At 40.5% G+C, this 18,528-nt stretch overlaps 1 protein-coding gene across 26 annotated transcripts in view; it reads left to right on the top strand.

The window, feature by feature from the left end:
• Positions 1-1,443: 1,443 nt before the first annotated feature.
• Positions 1,444-18,528, top strand: part of CD46 (CD46 molecule) — a 39,073-nt gene continuing 21,988 nt past the window's right edge. For 17 of the 26 annotated variants that reach the window (XR_011560956.1, XR_011560957.1, XR_011560955.1 and 14 more), the window contains exons 1-5: positions 1,444-1,720; positions 4,977-5,165; positions 5,511-5,613; positions 15,243-15,331; positions 16,223-16,420. Coding sequence is in view for 23 of the 26 variants with exons in the window: in XM_070768688.1 (XP_070624789.1) it covers positions 1,600-1,720; positions 4,977-5,165; positions 5,511-5,613; positions 15,243-15,331; positions 16,223-16,420 (700 nt within the window). In the remaining 3 variants the exon portion in view is untranslated. The remainder of the gene's footprint in view (positions 1,721-4,976; positions 5,166-5,510; positions 5,614-15,242; positions 15,332-16,222; positions 16,421-18,528) is intronic. The other 9 variants (XM_070768694.1, XM_070768691.1, XM_070768689.1 and 6 more) reach the window with 2 other exon arrangements.

Here is an 18,528-nt window from a genome sequence, read left to right as displayed (position 1 = left end):
CACAACTCTACAAATAAATTTTACTCATTCTTCATTTTCCAGCATTGAGAGATTGGTTCATCAGAAAAGTTGTCACTCATTAATTCCTACCCATTCCAACTCTAACGACATTCATTGCTTCCAGAAATATGGCGCTTAAGGCACCCTTTATCCTTGGTTTTTTCATGCATGTGTATTTCATCTTCAATAAAACATTTAGTTAATTCAAAAGCAAGGCCATAGAGTTGAGGCCTCATATGCTAACGGCCTGGTGTTATTTAATAATTTACCTTCCCAGGGTCCTCTCCTGGGAATTACAGGGGAGACTAATCAACTTTTGGCAAGCTGCAGTCCATGGGGTAGCAAAGGATCAGACATGACTGAGCAACTGAACTGAACTGACTTTAGCAGTTGGGAGAGCAATGGCCAAACCTTTTGTGATTTTGATATCTATCAGGCCAGGAGAAACTTCCAGTAGCAGACGTTCAGCCATGGAAATCTCAATTATTGTCCCAAAGTATGACTGATGTCGACTAAAAAAAGATGTACAACTTAAGAGTCGTGAGTTAAGTTTTATTTGGGGCAACATGAGGACTGCAGCCTGGAAGGCAGCACCTCAGCTCTGAGAGACTGCTCCAAAGCGGCAGTGGGGGAAAGTCAATATATAAAGTTTTGGTGAAGGGGGAGCTCAATGCCATGAAGCAGTTATTTTACAAAAGTTATTTGTTAGTCATGAGGATCTGATGTCACCATGAAGGGATTCAGTGTTTGTCTAGCCACGAGGAGATGCAAGGATTGAGATCATAGAACCTGTTCCTAAAAACATTCAACTACCTAAAGACCTGTCCCACCAGATTCCCTGGAGAACAGAGAGCCTCACTCCACCCTGAACTGCCTCAGGGGTTGCTGAAGGTCAACAGTTCTAGGAGCATGGGTTTCAATCTCCCTAGAGGCAGGTGGCAAATGCTTTTGCTGTTCAGTCGTCAGCAGGGCTCTTGGTAAGTGCCGATTTATAGTTGACACTGACACATGCCAAAGTCTGAGCAAGGGCAGAGGTGTCCTGACACTCTGGATCCCAGGGTCAAACTGGAGTCTTGAGGGGGTGTCTGCTCCCCTTGCCCGAGCTCTAGGGTTCTATTTTTAGGTCTCTGTCCTTTATTCTTTAATCCAGCCTTCCGGAAAACGGACACCGATGACAACGCTACTGCGAGTTTCCGCTCCACCTTTCCTGCACAGGGCGTTAACAGTCCCTTTAACAAAGCTAGGCCCGGGGAAACCAGCTATTTCCCGCAAGCCGCAGCAGCTTCCGGGTAGGTCCGCAAGAGGGCGGAGCTAGAGGCAGTCAGGGGGCGGAGCTAGAGGCTGTCAGGGTCCCCCGGACGCGCGGCACTCCCCGCTCATGGGCGGGGCCTGCAGGCCTGTGGGAGGGGGGCCGCCTGCCCGTCGGCCCCGCCCCCTTCTCCGGAGTCACTTCCGCCCTGGGTGCGCCGCGGGGCTCTGGGTGCGCCGCGGGCTTAGGCTTCCCGCGCCGCCGGTGCGTCCGGGTCCTGTATCGCGGGGAGCTGGACTCAGCAAGGTCTCTGCGGAGCAGTCTTGGGTGTCCCGCTGGTCTCCCCGAAAATGAGGGCGTCTTGCACCCCGCTGAAGGCGCCGCTCCGCCGCCCCGAAAGACTGGCTTCTTCTGGGCGCTTCGCCTGGGTGCTTCTGCTGGCGCCGCTGCTCCTGCTGCCCACGTCCTCCGGTAGTGTGTGCGCCCTGGCCGGGGAGGGGGACTGGAGCGGGCCCGGGGAGCGTGGGGGCCGGCCGGCTGGACGCTGCTTGGGAGCCTTCGTGGCTCGGGCCGCAGGCGCGGGGCCGGGTCCCCCCGCGATCGTCAGGAGTTGGGGTGGAAGGTGTACCGAGGGGTGGGTGGGGTGGGCACCACGGAGACGGCTTTCCTTGGTGGTGTGGCTGGCGGGTTTAGCTGGGGCCGGGTTGGGACCCCCGCCGAAGCTTCCAGAGTGGTTCTGGGACTGATCCAGTCGGTAAGGCGAGAGCCGACGTGCAGGGTGGTGACGGTGTCCGGGGTTGTTGCTAGGCTGCTGCTGTGTCTCCTGGGAGAGTTGGCCCTGTGTTTTTTTTCCGGGGCGGGGTGATGCCTGGTGCCCCGCGGAGCTTGTCTAGGATTAGGGGAGTCCGGGCCAGGTGTGCCCAGGTATGTGCTTTGAGGAAGTGGCCAGTCCAGCTGGGCCGAATGCGGAACAGGAAAGCTTCCTGCCTTTAAAGTGGGGGCCTGCGGAGCCCATGTGGTGCCCGTTGTCTATGCTGAGAGCAGGCCCTGGCTAGGGTTAGAAGGTTTGCAAGGGGAAAAGGGCGCTTTTTGTAATTCAGGTTAACAGGCAACTTGGTACCCGGTTAATATAGGTAGCAAGGAAAGAGAGCTTTTCAGGCATGAGGGAGCTAAGAGAGTGATCAGTAGCTCCCCATGGTACAGGCAGGTTAACTCTCAATTACTCAGGGACAGAGAATGAGGCTGAATTTACCTAGAAGGAGGCTGACTGTTTGCTTGAACCTGGTAGATGTTTTGTTTGTTTGTTTGTTTGTTTAAGGTCTAGAAATGAGTAGAATGTGAGATAAAATGGATAGGTATAGATGTTAAAGCCTCAGTTTTGAGGAAGCAAAGGAAGGTTAAAAATAGGTTGTGTAGACAGAAAAGGGAGTCTTCGGTTTCACTGAAGTTCTGGTTTTGGTTAGAGACGGTGATTATCCAAAGGTACCATCTGGGCAGGGATGTGGGCCTATGCTAGACTCAGAGAGTTATTTTTATAACTTTGGCAAGCAAGTAGGGAGTGTTTACACAACTTTTGTAAGTGTACGGAAGTGGGCAGTTCTCTTGACCCATAGTAGAGACTATTTCACCTTTCTTGAAACTCATCTGGAAAACTGGAGAATTTTCTGAATGCAGCCTCTCGAATTATATAATGGCACCTGTTAAAGTATAGCATTGTGTGTGTGTACTCAGTGTTCTCCAGCTCTTTTGCGACCCCATGGACTATAACTCATCAGGCAAAGCATAGCACTGCAGCCTGGTAATGTTTACATTGTAAATTCTCTAGGAAAAATTGAGTCAAGATACGATTTTTTGATGCTGGCAGCGTTTGAAAATCCTTATAGGAAAAAGAATTCAGTATTCTGAGAAAGAGAGGAAATTTGATTTATAAAACAAATACGATATCGGACTCAGTCATCACAGTGTATGAACCTTATAATCCACTGATTTCCGAAGCAAACATTCTAAACTGCGTATTGTTGAAAGCATGTTTTTCATGATGCATGTTATTGGGAAGAGATACTTGAAGTTAGTTGAATGGTTTAAAAAAACCAATTGACATTTGTTTTTCCATACACTGTATGTGAGAGTCATATCAGAAATTCTCCCTTCTTTTTATGCTTTCAGGATAGTTACTGAAATTGAATGCATAAAGCAAAGAACACATATAATTTAATCATATGCACGGTCACTTGAGTTCTTCCTTGGTGCTTCCAGGATATTCTTGAATGATGATGTGTGTTTTTATCTAAAATGGAATTAAATAACATTTCTAGCTCATATTCTTTTCTGTTATAAAAAATAGAATGTGTGCCTCAGTATTCAGTAAATTTAATGTTAATATCTGTGACTTTTTGATTTTGGTTTGTTATGGGCAGTTAATTGAAGAAGATTCATGTATCATGATCAGCAAAGTAGAAATGTTGAAAACATTTGATAAATGTTGAAACAATTTACTTGACATGATATAAGACATGTTATAAGTGAAATGTTGGACGAGTATTGAGAGAGAAGTTTAGAATTTAGAATATGATGGAAAAGAATTTAGAAGGAAAGTGAATATAGAATATGAGGGAAAGAAGGGTGATATTTCACTTGTTTGGAATTCTCTCAATCTGAAGTAAGACCTAGATCCAGGGAGTAAGGAAGTAAATGTTCCTCAGGGATCAAAATAGGTCTGTCTCTTGTTTTCCTTGTAAGCGAGGCCTCTGCTTTCCTTTAGCCCTTTAGGACTTGATGTGTCTCCATCACGTTATTTTATATAATTTTTCTAACAGACCTGTTAGGTTGTCAAGTGCCCAGGTACTTAAAAGGAAGAGGACTTGCTGAAATAGAAATGACATTATTCTAGGGAGAAAAAATTTTCCCCCAACATTCCCCGCAAAAACCCCAGAAGTAAAAAACTCTAAAAGCATATCAGGATAGTAGCTTTACGTCAGGATATATTGGATAAACAACCCAGCTACCTTAGGGAGCTTCTGAAGGATTGATCTGTGAAGGAAAATGAAATTATATTTAATATCCAGGAGAGCACTTTTTTTTTCATGTAATGCTATCCAAATATTGTATTTTGATATTTCTAGTGTCTCTATATATCACTTAAAAAATGTTCAGTTCACTAATAGAAAACAAATGAAGTATTTTGAAATACTTTGGTCCCTATTTATTTTGATTTATTAATCCCTCAATGCGTATTTTGTATTCACCTCTTACCACAGCATATCTTGAGTTACAACTGAGTATACAGTTTAGTAGAAAAAGAAGGCATCTGATTCCTGCCCTCTGGGCCCGTGTCTTCTGAGAGAAAACAGCCTGATATGTTTGTGTTTCAAACTCTGAGAGAATAATCTGAGCATAGTGCTATAGGAGACTTCTTAGAAGAGAGGTGAGTTTTGAGATGATGAATTTAGAAAGAAGTGGGGAAGGATACGGACCTATAAACATATTTACATTTCAGAACCAGGCACATTGATGCTGTCTCTTCCATTTACTGCTGAATTAAAATTCATCTTATTCTCCAACAGGCCAGAAGCTCATAGGTTATTTAAAGTAGGCAAGGCATGTATAAAATCTTGCTAAGAACTTTTCCGTTTGTCCTGTACTACCTGTCTGTTGCCAGGCCACAGTCCCTGTCTGGTGAATAAGACAAAACAATTTATTTTCATGCTCTTATTCTCTCTATTCCTAGATGCCTGTGATGATCCACCAAGATTTGTCTCTATGAAGCCCCAGGGTACCCTTAAACCCAGTTATAGTCCTGGGGAGCAGATTGTGTATGAATGTCGTCTGGGTTTCCAGCCAATAACTCCTGGTCAAGTCCTGGCTCTCATTTGTCAGGATAATAATACATGGTCGTCTCTCCAGGAGGGCTGTAAAAGTAAGTAAAATCTTTTTTTAATTCAAAAAACTTTTTATTGCTCTAGAGATTTTCACACATTTTAGAGTACGTATTTTACTACTGAAATGATCGTTTTCTCATGTGAACGTAGGTTTTTAGATAGCCATGCATTCAGGCTTTGAAAAATCTCCAGGGAATTGTTTTCGTCACAATTGGTTGCCTGGGTAATTAAGAATCTTATGTGGCATTATAATAGTTAAAGCAAGAAAATAGTAATAAAAGTAATAATATTTCCATGAGTTCAAACAAGCCATATAGAATTTTGAATTTGATTCAGATCTATTTTGAAATGGGTATAAAACAAGTTTGATCTTTTGCTTTTAGAAAGACGGTGTCCTACCCTAGCTGATCCCACAAATGGCCAAGTTATCCTTGTAAATGGAAGTACTGAGTTTGGCTCAGAGGTTCACTATGTTTGTAATAATGGGTAAGTAGGCTGCTCCTTAGAGGAAATAAGGTTATGTATGACTAAGTCCATTTTCATTTTGCCTCTCTTAAGCATTGCCGTCAGAGAAGGCAGTGGCAACCCACTCCAGTACTCTTGCCTGGAAAATCTCATGGACGGAGGAGGCTGGTAGGCTACAGTCCATGGGGTCACTAAGAGTCAGATATGACTGAAGCGACTTAGCATGCATGCATGCATTGGAGAAGGAAATGGCAACCCACTCCAGTATTCTTGCCTGGAGAATCCCAGGGACAGAGGAGCCTAGTGGGCTGCCGTCTATGGGTTGCACAGAGTCGGACACGACTGAAGCGCCTTGGCAGCAGCAGTAGTAGCAGCAAGCATTGCTGTAAAGTTGATTTCATTTTGCTTTATATGTAAGTCATACTGTAGCCAAATAACCTTGGGCTTTTTATGAAGATTGAAAAGATGAATAACTAATAGAAATTTAAATTGAAGGAAAGTGAAATAGTATAAAATTTAGTATACAGGTGACTACAGGTAACATTGCTCAGTAGTGTCCGGCTCTTTGCGACCCCATGGACTGTAGCCTACCAGGCTTCTCTGTCCATGGGATTTTCCAGGCAATAGTACTGGAGTGGGTTGCCATTTCCTGCTCCAGGGGATCTTCCTGACCCAGGGATCGAACCCGGGTCTCCTGCATTGTAGACAGATGCTTTACCGTCTGAGCCACCAGGGAAGTCCACAAAATTTAGTATGTGTATTAAACATTGAAAAATCACGGTGACTGTATCCTTGACAACACAGTGCACTGTCTTTGTCAATAAAATGTCCAAATCTGGGATTTGAAATAGGGTTTATGAAACTGGGAAGTGGAATAGCCAACTATAGTTGTTCTTATATCGAAGTAATCTGTAAGATGTTACCAGACCAAAGCTGACCTGGCTAGCTTAGACAGTAATCTTCATCAGGATCTTTTAGTTGGAAAACCTTATTGTTGAAACTACTACAAAGGAGTGAAGCATCTCAAAGAGGTACCGAGTGTTTAATAACAGCCTTTGTTCTACAGGGCTCTCTTAATAGTATATATTAAGCATACTGAGCCTTTTTTAAAAATGTGAATTTAAAGGATAAATGTGATATCTCTGGAAATGCAACTGGTTTTTTATTATTGTCTATGTCTCCTGGTACTTTACTGAGTTTATTCAGTCAGTTCAGTTGCTCTGTCGTGTCTGACTCTTTGCGACCCCATGAATCGTAGCACGCCAGGCCTCCCTGTCCATCACCAACTCCCGGAGTTCACTCAAACTCATGTCCATCGAGTCGGTGATGCCATCCAGCCATCTCATCCTCTGTCGTCCCCTTCTCCTCCTGCCCCCAATCCCTCCCAGCATCAGGGTCTTTTCCAGTGAGTCAGCTCTTCGCATGAGGTGGCCAAAGTATTGGAGTTTCAGCTGTAGCATCATTCCTTCCAAAGAAATCCCAGGGCTGATCTTTAGATGGACTGGTTGGACCTCCTTGCAGTCCAAGGGACTCGCAAGAGTCTTCTCCAACACCACAGTTCAAAAGCATCAATTGTCCAGCACTCGGCTTTCTTCACAGTCCAACTCTCACATCCATACATGACCACTAGAAAAACCATAGCCTTCACTAGACGGACCTTTGTTGGCAAAGTAATATCTCTGCTTTTGAATATGCTATCTAGGTTGGTCATAACTTTCCTTCCAAGGAGTTAAGTGTCTTTTAATTTCATGGCTGCAGTCACCATCTGCAGTGATTTTGGAGCCCAAAAAAACAAAGTCTGATCCTGTTTCCCCATCTGTTTCCCATGAAGTGATGGGACCAGATGCCATGATCTTCGTTTTCTGAATGTTGAGCTTTAAGCCAACTTTTTCACTTTCCACTTTCACTTTCATCAAGAGGCTTTTTAGTTCCTCTTCACTTTCTGCCATAAGGGTGGTGTCATGTGCATATCTGAGGTTATTGATATTTCTCCCGGCAGTCTTGATTCCAGCTTGTGCTTCGTCCAGCCCGGCGTTTCTCTTGATGTACTCTGCATATAAGTTAAATAAGCAGGGTGACAATATATAGCCTTGATGTACTCCTTTTCCTATTTGGAAGCAGTCTGTTGTTCCATGTCCAGTTCTAACTGTTGCTTCCTGACCTGCATACAGGTTTCTCAAGAGGCAGGTCAGGTGGTCTGGTATTCCCATCTCTTTCAGAATTTTCCACAGTTTATTGTGATCCACACAGTCAGAGGCTTTGGCATAGTCAATAAAGCAGAAATAGATGTTTTTCTGGAACTCTCTTGCTTTTTCCGTGAACCAGCGGATGTTGGCAACTTGATCTCTGATTCCTCTGCCTTTTCTAAAACCAGCTTGAACATCTGGAAGTTCACGGTTCACATATTGCTGAAGCCTGGCTTGGAGAATTTTGAGCATTACTTTACTAGCGTGTGAGATGAGTGCAATTGTGCAGTAGTTTGAGCATTCTTTGGCATTGCCTTTCTTTGGGATTGGAATGAAAACTGACCTTTTCCAGTCCTGTGGCCACTGCTGAGTTTTCCAAATTTGCTGGCATATTGAGTGCAGCACTTTCACAGCATCATCTTTCAGGATTTGAAATAGCTCAACTGGAATTCCATCACCTCCACTAGCTTTGTTCATAGTGATGCTTTCTAAGGCCCACTTGACTTCACATTCCAGGATGTCTGGCTCTAGGTGAGTGATCACACCATTTTGATTATCTGGGTTGTGAAGTTCTTTTTTGTACAGTTCTTCTGTGTATTCTTGCCACCTCTTCTGAATATCCTCTGCTTCTGTTAGGTCCATACCATTTCTGTCCTTTATCGAGCCCAATAAACTCAATAATAAACTGAGTTTATTAGTTCCCACATTTGTATTTTTGTTTCTGTGTGTGTGTGTGTGTAATCTTTAGGGTTTTCTATATAGTAGAAATGTATATATATATATTGTTTCTTGCTGAATTTCTCTAGCTAGAGCGTCCAGTACCATGCTGAATAAAGTGCTAACAGTAGCTGTCCCTGCCTGTTCTGATCAAATTCTGTCAAGTTCTTTTCTGCCTCAGTTGAGGTGATCATGTGCTTTTTTTCTCTTTCATTCTTTTGATGTGGTTATTACAGTGATTGACTTTTTTGTGTGTTGAGCCATCCCTTGCATTCTCGGGATAACTCTCACTTGCTCATGATGTTTAATCCTTTTAAGATGCTGTTGAGTTGTTTACTAGTATTGTGTTGAGGTTAATTGCATCAGTGTTTTTAAAGGCTGTTGATCTAACTTTCATTGTGTCTTTGTCAAATTTTGCTCTCATGGTAATGTTCATCTCATAGAATGAGCTCAGAAGACTTCCCTTCGCTTTAGTGTTTTGAAAAAGTTTGGGAAAGATTGGTGTTACTTCTTTAAATGTTTGTTAGATTCACTAGTGAAACCATCAGATCCAGAATTTTTTTTTTTATTGAGAGATTTTTGGTTACTGATTCTGTCTCCTTACTGCTGCTCCTGCTGCTAAGTCGCTTCAGTTGTGTCTAAGTCTGTGCAACTCCATAGATGGCAGCCCACCAGGCTCCTCTGTCCCTGAGATTCTCCAGGCAAGAATACTGGAGTGGGTTGCCATTTCCTTCTCCAATGCATGCATGCATGCTAAGTCGCTTCAGTCATATCTGACTCTGTGCAACCCTGTGGACAGCAGCCCACCAGGCTCCTCTGCCCACGGAATTCTCCAGGCAAGAATACTGGAGTGGGTTGCCATTTCCTTCTCCCATCTGCTTACTAGTTAAGGTTTATTCAGCTTATCTGTTTGGGTGATTAAGTCGTGGTAGGTTTTGTGTTTCTAGGAGTTTGTCTGTTTTATCTAGTGCTTCCATTTGTGGCATAAAATTGTTCATGACACTCATAGTATTTTTTATTTCTGTCAAATCAGTAGTGGTGTTACTACTTTTATTTCTGACTTAGTAATTTGAGTCTAATCACTTTTAGTCTATTTAAAGGTTTTTCAGCTCTTGCAGTTTTTGAAGAACCTACTTTTGGTTTCTTTGATTTTTCTCTATTGTTTTGCTCTTTTTTTGTTTGTTTATCTCTGTTCTAATATGGCAGCTAAACCATAATAAATGTTTATTATTTACTTCCTTCTGCTAGCCTTGGATTTATTTCTTTTTCTGGTTCGTTAACTTGTAAACTTAGTTTGAACTTTCAGAGGTACCATTTCTTAATGTAAACATTTATAGGTATAAATTTCCCCTTTGGCACTAAATCCCATAAGTTTTGATATGTTATATTTTCATTCCCATTTGTCAAGGTATGTTTTAATCACTCTGATTTCTGCTTTGAACCATTGGTTGATTTAAAACATACTGTTTAACTTTCACAGTTTCATGAATTTTCAGTTTTCCTTTTGGTAATGATTTTTAACTTCTTCCTAGTGTGGTCAAAGAATATACTTTGTGTAATATCTACCTTTTAAAATCTATTACTTTAATTTGTAGCATAAAATAAACATAGTATTATTTGTTAAATAATTAATTACGTTTGAATAACATTGTTTCCTTATTTATAGCCTAGCATATTGTCTATCCTGGAGAATGCCCCATGTGCTGCTAGAAAGACTGTAGAGTCTGTTTTTGTTGGCTCGGATGCTTCGTATGTCTCTGTGAGATCTGGTGGTTTTCTTATTAAGGTCCTCTGTTTATCTCCTGTGTAGTCTTTCTGTCCATTATTAGGTATTACAGTCTCCAGCTAATATTGGAGAAATGCTTATTATGTAGGAATGTTTTTTTGCCCCTTCAGTTCTGTCATTTCTTGCTTCATATATTTTGATGGCAGGTCATTAGGTGCATAAATGTTTATAACTGTTAGGTCTTCTTGCAGTATTGAACCCTTGTTAATATAAAATTTCCTTCTTTGTCTCTTGTAGCCTTTTTTTTTTAATTTAAAGTCTGTTTTGTCAGATTTTAGTGTACCTACTCAACTGTGTTACGGTTACTAATATCTTTTTCCAGGCTCTCATTTTCACTCCATTTATGTCTTCTGTTGTCAAGCGAGTCTCTTGCAGACAGGATTTGGTTGGAGCAAGGAGGGACCTATTGCCATTATTGTGCTGTTTGGTTTCTGTATACTTTGTAGCTTTTCGCCTAGTCCTTCATTTCCTGCATTACTGTCTTTTTGTGTAGTTGATTTTTGTAGTGAAATGTTTAAATTCCTGTCTCATTTCCTTCTACGTATATATCCTATGGCTGTAGTTGATTTTTGTAGTGAAATGCTTAAATTCCTGTCTCATTTCCTTTTACGTGTATATCCTATGGCTGTATTGTTTGTTGTCACCCTTGGAAATTACATTTAATACTGTACATGGAAATTCCCTGGTAGCCCAGGGGTTCGGACTCTTCACCCCCACTTCAGGGGGCACAGGCTCGATCCCTGATTGGGGAGCTAAGATCCAAGCTGTGAATCCAATAAGATTCACAGCGTGACCAAAACAAAAAAACACTGTATAGTTACAACACTCCAGGTTGAGTTTATACCAACTTAAATTCGATAAATTACAAAATCAGTCCTTTACCGCCCCATACCCACCCTTTTTGGTTGTTGATAATCATACTGCTGTCTACACAGTTAATTGTAATGCTAACTTCTACTTTAATAATCTATTTATTTTATAATTTAGTCTTTTAAATCACATAGAAAACAAAATTTGTAGTTGCAAACCACTGTTTCAGTAATGCTAGCTTTTATAATTGCTTTTATATTTACCTTTGCTGAGTTTCTATGTTTTTTTAATGCTTAAGACTTTGAGACCTTTCATTCCCTTTTCAGTACTCCCTTCACATTTCTTCTTGAGTGTATAGTGGTCACAAACTTCTTAAGTTTTTAATTCTGGGAATGTCTTAAATTGTCCCTCATTTTTGATGCTCAGTTTTGCTGGATAGAGGGGTTTTGGTTGAGTTGGTTTTTTTTAATTGTATCAATAACTTGCTTCTGAACTCTGAATTTCTAATGACAAATCTGCTGATGATCTTATTTACGATGCTTGACATGTGATGTTTCTCTCCTCTCTTGCAGTTTTCAGTATTCTTTGTCTTTTTTTTGAAAGTTTTATTATGGCTTTATGCAGGTCTCTTTGTATTCATCTTAGGATTTTGAGCTTTTGACATATTCATATTCATGTCTTTTATGGAATTTGGGGAATTCTCAGCCGTTATTTCTATAAGAATTCTCTCTGTCCCTTTTCTGAGAGCCCCATAGTTGGGGGTCCCACAGATTCCTTAGGCTGTATCCATTTTTCTTCAATCTTTTTTCTTTCTCAGAGTCAGTAATTTCTGTTACCCTATATCAGTTCTATTAATTCTTTTTTCTCAAATACGCCTTCAGTTTTTCTAGTGACTTTTTCTTTTCCATTAATGTAAGTTTCAACTCAAGAATTTACTTTTGGGTTCTTTTTAGTTTTCTGTCTCTAATAGATATTTCCACTGGGTTCACTGTTCTCTAGACTTTCTATATTTCTTCCTTTAGTTCTTTGTCCATCTTAACGGCTGTTATTTATTTCTTCCCAGTTTCACTGAGGCTCCAGGTCCACAGAGCCAAAGTAGGGGGCCGCCCTGTGGGGCAGAGATGAGCCAGTGAAGAGGCTGTATTTGACTGGCCTTCTTGGGGCACAGGTAGTTGGTCTGGCCTCGCTTCCTGTGGCAGGTGACAGCGTGTGTGCACAGCGCTTGCGGAGATTGTTTTCTCACAGTCGTACTTCCGGGAAAAGCTGGCAGAGGAAAGGTTTGATGATGCCACCCCACGTGTGGATTCTTTCTGGATATTATAGTCTGAGAGAGCTTGGCCCCCTCAGCTGTCTGTCTGCAAAAGTCAAACTCTGTTGGTGAGGCAGGATGCCCCGTGTCTTTGATTTTGACTTTATAACTTTCTTCATGGTGACACTCGCCTTGACCTCAGGAGTGATGGTCTTGTCCATCAGGGTCTTCACAAAGATCTGCATCTGTGGGTCTACTGTCTGGCTGCTTTGTGGACAAAAAGTGGGGTGGCAGAACCAGCACCCACCTATTTCCAGAGAGAGTGACTTCACAAGACACCCCCTTTAAGGTCTTTGTTTAATTGATCTGTCATAAGGTCTCCTTCAGAAAAAAAGCTCTTTTCATTTATCTTTCCATTATATGAGCCATAGATTCTTTTTCTGTTTCTTTGTATGCCTTGTGACTTTTTGTGGAATCGATATATGAAATCTAACAATGTGGTAACTCTGAAAAATCAGATTCGCCCCTCTTTTGTTTTGATTTTGTTTTTGATTATTGTGTGGCATCTCAGTGCCGATTCAGGTCTTTTCTGAGCCTTTCTCTGGGCGTGCACAGTCGCTTTCTAATTTTTTTTTTTTTCCCGCATGGCAATTATTTTGGAATATCCTAGTATTTAATGTCCAGCTTCTGCTAGTGGCTTCCCTGATAGCTCAGCTGGTAAAGAATCCACCTGCAATGCAGGAAACCCTGGTTCAGTTCCTGGGTTGGGAAGATCTGCTGGAGAAGGGATAGGCTACCCACTCCAGTATTCTTGGGCTTCCCTTGTGGCTCAGCTGGTAAAGAATCTGCCTGCAGTGTGGGAGACCTGGGTTGGAAGATCCCCTGGAGAAGGGAAAGTGTACCTACTCCAGTGTTCAGGCCTGGAGAATTCCATGGACTGTATAGTCCATGGGGTTGCAAAGAGTAGGACATGACTGAGTCACTTTCACTCACACTTCTGCTAATGGGGGGAAAAAAAGTGAAGGAGGCAGCAAGGGGTGCTGGTTTTCAAATCTCTTGGAAATCATTTGGCCAGTGTTGAAGGAGCTTGGAAAAGCTGGCAGAGGTGTGAGACAGTGGCTGCCCGTCTCTTTTTTGCTCCTCTGGGAGTAGAAGCAGCAGTGATAAGAGCGAAATTCCCTGCTCCTTGGAGGGCAGGCCCCTTTTTGTCCACCCTAGCTCCCGCAGGCTACTTACAAGCTGCTCCAGCTGCGTGTGCACAGAGGGCTGCTGAGATCGGGGGTGGGGAGCTGCCGCTGTGCTGAAAGCTGATTGACCGAAATTAAGTTAACTTACCTGTCCAAGTCTTCTCCAAATTGCAAGTCATGAAGAGATTCTAGATTTCCAAAACAGTGGAAATCAGGCAGATTCTATCAGTGAACCTGTCGTCAGGGTGGGGAGACAGATTCCTGTTGCCACCTGTCTTGCCATCATCCCAGAGTCCTTTACTTAACGTGTCATAATGTAGAGTCAGTGCGTTAACCCTTGGGGAAAAGTCATCTGGAAGTGGGCACAGGCAGATACACTGGGTATTTTTTAGCTTGATCAAGTGAAAATAGTAGGAGATCAGGTGAATAGATAGAAAGAGGCTGCTAGGTACCAGGAGACTCAAGGAAGTTGTAGACTTCTTGAGAAACACTATATAGAGAGGTGTCAAAACAAAATAGTAAATGAAAAGCACCAAGTAGATCATTTTCATGATCTTTACCATGAGAGTCCAGGAGAAGAGTGTAGTATGAATTTAAACGATCAGAGAAGATTTCATTGAGTAGTGTTGCTAAACCACTTTACTACTAGAAAGATATAGGCATACCTTGGAGATAACCTCAGGTTCACTTCCAGGCCACTGCAGTAAAGCAGATCAAATGAGTTTTTACATGTGTTTACACTGCATTATAGTCTGTTAATTGTGCAGTAGCATTATGTATGAAAAAATGTATGTTCCTTAATTTCAGAATACTATGTTACCAAAAAGTGCTAACCATAATCTGAGCCCCAGAGAGTCATAGTAGTAACAAGAAAGACACTAATCATAGGTCACCATAACAAATATAATAATAGTAGTAAAGTTTGAAATCTGTGAGATTTACCAAATGTGACACAGAGACATGAAGTGAGCAAACACTGTTGGAAAATTAACACAAGTAGATTTTTCGGTGCAGGGTTGCCACACATCTTCAGTTTGTTAAAAACTCAATAAAGTGAACAGCAGTGAAATGAGGTATGCCTATATATTGAGTATTAATACTCTAAAGACTATTAATAAGAACTAAAACTTACCTAGTACTCACTGTGCCAGATGCTGATTCAAACAATCCTTAAAACAGTCTCATGAGATACGGACTATTGTCTCCCTTTTCATATATGAGGAAACTGAAGATGTGAACTTTAATGGACTTTGCCAAGCCCAGGTAACAGGTTGATCTTGGGGCTGGAACTTGAACCCAGGCAGGCATCTGTGCACACCCCACTAGAGCAGCTTCTGAGTAGCCTGTGGGGGCCAGGGTGGGCGAAACCCAAGCTCTAGGGCCTCATCTGTCTGTCCAGTTCTTACGGAGTAGAAAGGTGTGAGCAAAAGCGTAGACGTGAATGTGTGATGCATTTGCCAGATATGGCAAAGATGCCAGACAGCATGACAGAGCAATTTAGACATTTTGCTGTGGGCCAATGTGTATTCATTCAGATGCAGAGACTTTTATTTGATTAAGTTGCAGATTTAGTGAGCATTTCCATTATATTTTGTTTAAGGAACTTCTCTCTCCAGTTACTCTAGTGCAGAAAAACAGCCATGTAAAATTGTTTTCATTATTATGTTCACCTTGTAACTACTAAAGAACATAGTAACCTTTCCTTTCTCATTTAGTTATTACTTACTGGGGACAAATATTTCTTATTGTGAAGTTTCTTCTGGAACTGGTGTGAACTGGAGTGATAATCCTCCAACATGTGAAAGTAAGTATGTTGTCGGAATGTAGAGCAGCAATTCTCAAACTTTTGGCCTCAGGATTCCCTTATACTTTCAAATTAACATAGACACCTGTGAGCTTTTGCTTATATGGGTTATGTCTACTGTCATAACAACAATGTGTATAGACATAACCCATATAATGTTATGGGTTATGCTGTGTCAGTTCTATTATATTGAATTAATCCTGAAAAATTTTCAAAATAATTATTTATTAATTCATTTTTAAGAAGAATAAATGTGTACCTATTAGTATATAACACATATTTAATGAAAAAAAATCTAAAATAATGGTTTTGTTTTACATTTTTGCAAATTTCTTCAATGTTTGGCTTTAAGGAAAACATCAGGATTTAGTCCCTTGAGAAATCACACAATTTATAGCCTCTGGAAAATTTCACAATACACTTGTAAGGATGAAAGTGAAAATGACAGTAATAATTGGTATTAATGGGAAGAACTGACTTAGCAAACAGATACATTTACAAATTATGAAGCATTTCTCAACTAGCACTGAGTTCTGTTTTTGGTCAGGATCATATTATATCTTTAAACTGTCAGCATCTCTTATGATGAGAACAAAACTTAGTTTGGCCTTACAGGTAAATGTATGTATCTCATGTAGATATTTCATGACTTTAAGAAAATGAGTTTTATTCTAGAAATTCATTTGTAGATTAATAGCTTGAGTTTAGGATAATATATTTTCTCATAAAAAGCTTCTTCCAAATGGATAGTGGATTCACAACTAGCATATAGCAATCATATGGTAATGAATTTATTGAAGGCAATTCATAGGACTTTACTAATCCTGTTTAACCCTTTACCCTTCCCTTTAGCCTTTCATGTTCTCTCTTTTTTTTTTTTTTCTTTTTAAGAGATTTTGTGTCAACCGCCTCCAGAAATTCAAAATGGAAAATACACCAATAACCACAAGGATGTATTTGAATACAATGAAGTAGTAGCTTATAGTTGTGATCCTTCAAATGGGCCAGATGAATATTCCCTTGTTGGAGAGAGCAAGCTTACTTGTATTGGAAATGGTGAATGGAGTAGTCAACCCCCTCAGTGTAAAGGTAATGATATTTCTATTTATTTCCTTCTTAATTTGTAAGTACTGTAGAAACTGTGTAAATAGTTTTACCTATAAGTAAAAGCAGTCATATATGCTGGAGTCTCCTGTTAAGTTGGTTTCTAATTTGATTTAATATCAGTCAAACCAGATAAAAACTAGTTGTGGAGTTTCCAGCCTCTCACCCGGCAGGCTCTTGGCGTTCCAGCTGATCCATGGCTAACTGCTGTGCGTCTGCATGAGTTAGGACTGTTTTCCATGAAAGCATCAAAATTCAACACACTTTCTTAGGTGTTGTCTTGTATTACAAGAAGTATGACAATGTGGCTGCAGGAAATGGTAGTATAAATTGTAAGAGATGTAAACTGTCTCATAGATATGATTGATAAATGCTTGGGAAAATCTTTTTTGTAAAGAATATTTGAGGTGTTAGAGCTTGATCAAAAAGCAGGGAGACACTGGAGGGATTTTTCCTCTTGAAAGAAAGGATCCACTGAATAATAGCAAAATATTTTCTCAAGTGAAGAGAGACTATTCTTATTACCATATTCTAGACAATAAGAAAATTTTTACAAATCTTGAAGAATTGAAATCATTTGGAGTACATTATCTGATCAAAAATGGGGTGAATGTATAAATCAAAACATAATCTAGTATATCCCCAAATATTTGAAAATTATGCAAGACACTTAAAATTAATAAATCAAAGACAAAATAACAAAGGAAATCAGAATTTCTTTAAGCATAGTAAAAATAAGCTACAAAATATCAGAACCTGTTGGGTACAACAGAAACATTGCTTCAAAGGATGTTTAAAGCGTGAAGTTACTTATATTGGAAAATGAGAAAGGTCTCAAATCAATAACCTGACCTTCCACATTAAGAAACTGAAAAAGAGCAAATAAAACAAAAATAGGAAATAATGAAGACAGAGAAAAAGCAATGAAATTGAAAAGAGAAATAATATAGAGACAGTCAAGAAATCAACACCTGCTTCTTGTAGAAGATCAGTAGAATTGATAAACCTGTATGCAGTTTGACGGAAAACAGAAGATACAGATTACCAGTATCACAAGTGAAAAAGATGTCAAGAAATATACTGTAGACATTTAAATGACAATAAAGGAATAAAACAAACAACTTTATGCCTGTAAATATAACAGGTTAAACCTTTCTCTCATGAAGATTTTGTCTTTTGTTATTATGGTATATCACGTGGACTGATTTGCTTATGTTGAACCATCTTTGTACAGAAAGAAATTTTGTCAAATGAGTCAACGTCCATTCATGATAAAAACTCACCATGTTGAGTACAGCAGGAACATATCTCAACATAATAAAGGTCATTTACAACAAGCCCACAAACAACATAATACTCAAAGGTAAAAAGCTGAAAGCCTTCCTGAAATTCAGGAACAAGACAAGGATGCCCACTCACCATTTCTATTCAACATAGTATTGGAAGTCCCAGCCACAGCAGTCAGAAAAGAAAAAGAAATAAATTTATCCAAAATAGGAAGTAATAAGTAAAACTGTCACTATTTACAGATGACATCATACTCTATATAGAGAATGCTAAAGTCTTCATAAAAGCTCTAGTTCAGTCACTCGGTTATGTTCAACTCTTAGCAACCCCAAGGACTGCAGCATGCCAGTCTTCCCTGTCCGTCACCATCTCCTGGAGCTTGCTCAAGCTCATGTCCATTAAGTTCGTGATGCCTTCCAACCATCTCATCCTCTGTCATCCCCTTCTCCTCCTGCCTTCAGTCTTGCCCAGCATCAGGGTCTTTTCCAGTGAGTCAGTTCTTTGCATCAGGTGGCCAAAGTATAGAGTTTCAGCTTCAGCATCAGTCCTTGCAATGAATATTCAGGACTGATTTCCTTTAGGATTGACTGGTTTGATCTTGCAGTCCATGGGACTCTCAAGAGTCTTCTCCAATACCACAGTTCAAAAGCATCAATTCTTCAGCAGTCAGCTTTCTTTATAGTCTAGCTCTCAAATCCATACATGACTACTGGAAAAACTGTAACTTTGACTAGATGGACCTTTGTCGGCAACAATGTCTCTGCTTTTTCATACGCTGTCTAGGTTAGTCATAAAAGCTACTGGAA

Source organism: Bos indicus, chromosome 16 (genome assembly GCF_029378745.1).
Source record: "Bos indicus isolate NIAB-ARS_2022 breed Sahiwal x Tharparkar chromosome 16, NIAB-ARS_B.indTharparkar_mat_pri_1.0, whole genome shotgun sequence".
Classification (NCBI taxonomy): Eukaryota; Metazoa; Chordata; class Mammalia; order Artiodactyla; family Bovidae; genus Bos; species Bos indicus.
This window is presented reverse-complemented; position numbering and strand designations above follow the sequence as displayed.